This window comes from Furipterus horrens, unplaced genomic scaffold (assembly GCF_987537825.1).
Source record: "Furipterus horrens unplaced genomic scaffold, mFurHor1.1.pri manual_scaffold_13, whole genome shotgun sequence".
In the NCBI taxonomy this organism is placed as follows: Eukaryota; Metazoa; Chordata; class Mammalia; order Chiroptera; family Furipteridae; genus Furipterus; species Furipterus horrens.
The window spans coordinates 46,095,183-46,097,792 of record NW_028327183.1 but is presented as its reverse complement, the minus strand read 5'-3'; the positions used below and the strand labels follow the sequence as shown (position 1 = coordinate 46,097,792).

Genomic DNA, 2,610 nt, shown 5'->3' with positions numbered 1-2,610 from the left:
ACGCCTGTGACCGCGGCTCCCTCCCGGGGATTGTGGTTGGGAGAGGCCAGGGCCTCGGGAAAGGCGTTCCCACCCTCCGTTTGGGGGGAAAGCGGACAATTGGAAATGCTGACCCCCCATGTCTGTTCCAAACAGTTTCTTGGAGGCAAGTACATTCTTCCTGTCCGAGGTCCCAGCCTCCCACACCACGAGTTACTGGCTGGCGGGGACAAGTGGGAAGGCCAGCCCTGGGCTGGGCTGCAGGAGAGGCAACGTTTCGTCCCAGCGCTGGGGACTCCTCGGGGCCCCGCACTCGGAGGCGCTCGCTCCCCGCCCCCGAGCCCGCTGGTCTTCCACCGCCGACCGCCAGGGGGCGAGGCGGCCGCGACCTCCCGTCACTGAGGCGAGACAGGTGGTGGGGGCGGGGGGGGGGGGCACTCAGATTCAGCGCAAAAGCCCCCTCCCTCCCGGTGGATCTCATCCCCTCTGAGTCCCAGCCAAGTGAGGGAGAAACAGGAAGCGGGGCCCTGTGAATGGGATGGAGTTTTTATTAGTGCAACAAGCAGAACAGGGTGAAATTTGTTTGTATTTGGCAAAAGTTGACATTCCTTGCGATCCCTGGAAGCCAGAGAGGACCCCTGTCTACCATTTATGACCTTCCACACCGTTCACGATCCAGGACAGTAAATGTAAAACTGCAAAATTCCTATAGTGCCTTGTGTTTGCACCGAGTAGAGAAAATGGTCTAAAGCAATGGACTGTCTCAGCGAAGGGTGCCCGGTGCCTGGGGATCCTGCACCTGATACCGGCTCTAGGTGTCGGGCCTCCAACAGCAAAGTATCCCTCAGGATTGTCCAGAACCACGGAAAGAGGACCCGTCACCAACTTAGGACACATTTAGAGAATTAAAGGAGGAAGAATAAAAAGAGCAATTGAAGGTGAGTGTCTATTGTCCCCAAACATCCATTCCATGTCCCAGATCTCTGTCAGCACCAGGGACCTGTCACCAGGCTCATTCAGGAAGCTGAATCCAGCAGGCAACTCGTCATCAGGTTCTCTGTCTGCTGACACTGCAGAGAGAGGGCCAGAAATGGAGGGACAGATGGACCATGGACAGAGGAGTGGAAAAGAGACAGGGGGACAACAGAGAGAGTGAGAGAGAAAAAAGAGAGAATGGGGGAGGTATACTGAGTAGAACAGGTGGCCGGGGACAGGGTGACACCAAGAACAGGGCAGGGAGGTGGCATCCAGACCCTCCCCGGTCCCTTGCCCGCCCTGCTCCTGTGAGAGGACAGGATCTTACCTGGCACAAACCCTGTCATCCAAGGACCGGGTCAAGGAGCACTTCTGGCCTCTCACTTTTACCACGAAGGTCTCCTGGGGTCTGAATGACCAGGGGCAGCACTGCTCGAAGCAGACCCTGAAGGTGCAGTTTCCACACCCCCGGGTCCTGCTCAAGGGCACCACGGCGTTGTCATAGCAACAGTGTCGCTGGGGGTCGTAGAACTTGGTCCCACATCGTGTGTGTGACTGGCACAGCATCAGGTGAGCGCCCGTGGGAGACACTGGAGGAGACAGACCTGCTGTGGCCCAGATGGCAAGGCAGGTGGGGCCCAGCCCGGGGTCTTCTGGGAGCCGCACCCAAGACCCACGTGTCCTTGTCCCTCGTGGCCTCACCTGGGGCTCCGTGGGTGCAGAGGAGGGTGACGATGCACAGAGCAGCCAGAACAGCTGTGGGAGAGGATGGAGGAGGTGCGGCTGAACGGGAGCCCCGCCTGGGGTGGGGGAAGGACTGAGGCGTCTCTGTGCTGATTGAGGCTCAGGGGAAGGTTCAGAGCTATACAGGGTGGAACCTATCCCCTGTGTTCAGGGGCCTTGGGATTTCGGACCCGTGAAAGGTGAGGGCTCCTGGCAGGACTCCTGAGATAAGTGGGCGCAGGGCGCTGGGGCAGGTGCGTGTTTCCTGGGCAGGAGCTGAGTGTGAGGCTCAGGCGCTGTCAGGCTCTCCGGGGGCTGAGCTGACTGGGCTGTTAGGCGGGGAACCCGCAGGAAAGGTTAGAAGACCGGGTTTGGAGTGGATGGGACATGGGTGGCCCTGGGCATGAGTTTCAGAACTCAGTCAGATGTGGATGGAGAGGAGATTGGGAATTGGATCGGCTAAGGCCTGGCACCAAGGAGGAGGGAGGGGCTGAGGTAGGGATGGGTGGTGGCTGAGATCAGAGAGGGGCTCTGAGGGAACTGGGGTTGGGTCCCCCTTACCCAGGCTGTAGCATCGGGGAGACATGGTTCTGGGTTAGCTGGAGCAAAATCAGAAGAAGGTCTTCGGCTTCTAGCAGGTGCTTTTATTTGATAAGGGGTGACGTCACCAATTCTCCTGCCTGTGTCCTGGCCTGCAGAGACATGCTGGGACCTGGGGTCCGGAGATATCCTGAAATCATATCTTGCTCTTGGAATCCTATGACATCCAAGAAAAGACAGAGTTCCCCACCCCCACCTGGATACTCTCCAAATGCCTCCCGTGCATGCCCAGCAGCAAGGCCTTGTCAGCAGGCAGGATGGCACAGGAATCCACCAAAGAGCATTTTATCACACCCCTGAGTCGTCCGCTTTTCCCACATTTCTTTTTTAAGA

General features: G+C 58.3%; 1 protein-coding gene across 1 annotated transcript; it reads right to left on the bottom strand.

The window, feature by feature from the left end:
• Positions 1-989: 989 nt before the first annotated feature.
• Positions 990-2,263, bottom strand: LOC149994961 (insulin growth factor-like family member 1). The gene is made up of 4 exons (XM_090260772.1): positions 2,239-2,263; positions 1,657-1,710; positions 1,283-1,544; positions 990-1,049 (listed from the first exon to the last, which is right to left on the bottom strand). The coding sequence occupies exons 1-4, from the start codon at positions 2,261-2,263 to the stop codon at positions 1,028-1,030; spliced, it is 363 nt and encodes a 120-aa protein (XP_090116898.1). The 3' UTR covers positions 990-1,027.
• Between the last annotated feature and the right edge of the window lie 347 nt (positions 2,264-2,610).

What these genes read in the sequence shown, in the direction of transcription:
- LOC149994961 (XM_090260772.1), bottom strand. Translation starts at nt 2,263, where the DNA reads ATGTCTCCCCGATGCTACAGCCTGG. An exon ending in TCCCCGATGCTACAGCCTGG is followed by an intron (nt 1,711 to 2,238) that starts GTAAGGGGGACC and finishes CCTCTCCCACAG; the next exon opens with CTGTTCTGGCTGCTCTGTGC. An exon ending in CTGCACCCACGGAGCCCCAG is followed by an intron (nt 1,545 to 1,656) that starts GTGAGGCCACGA and finishes TGTCTCCTCCAG; the next exon opens with TGTCTCCCACGGGCGCTCAC.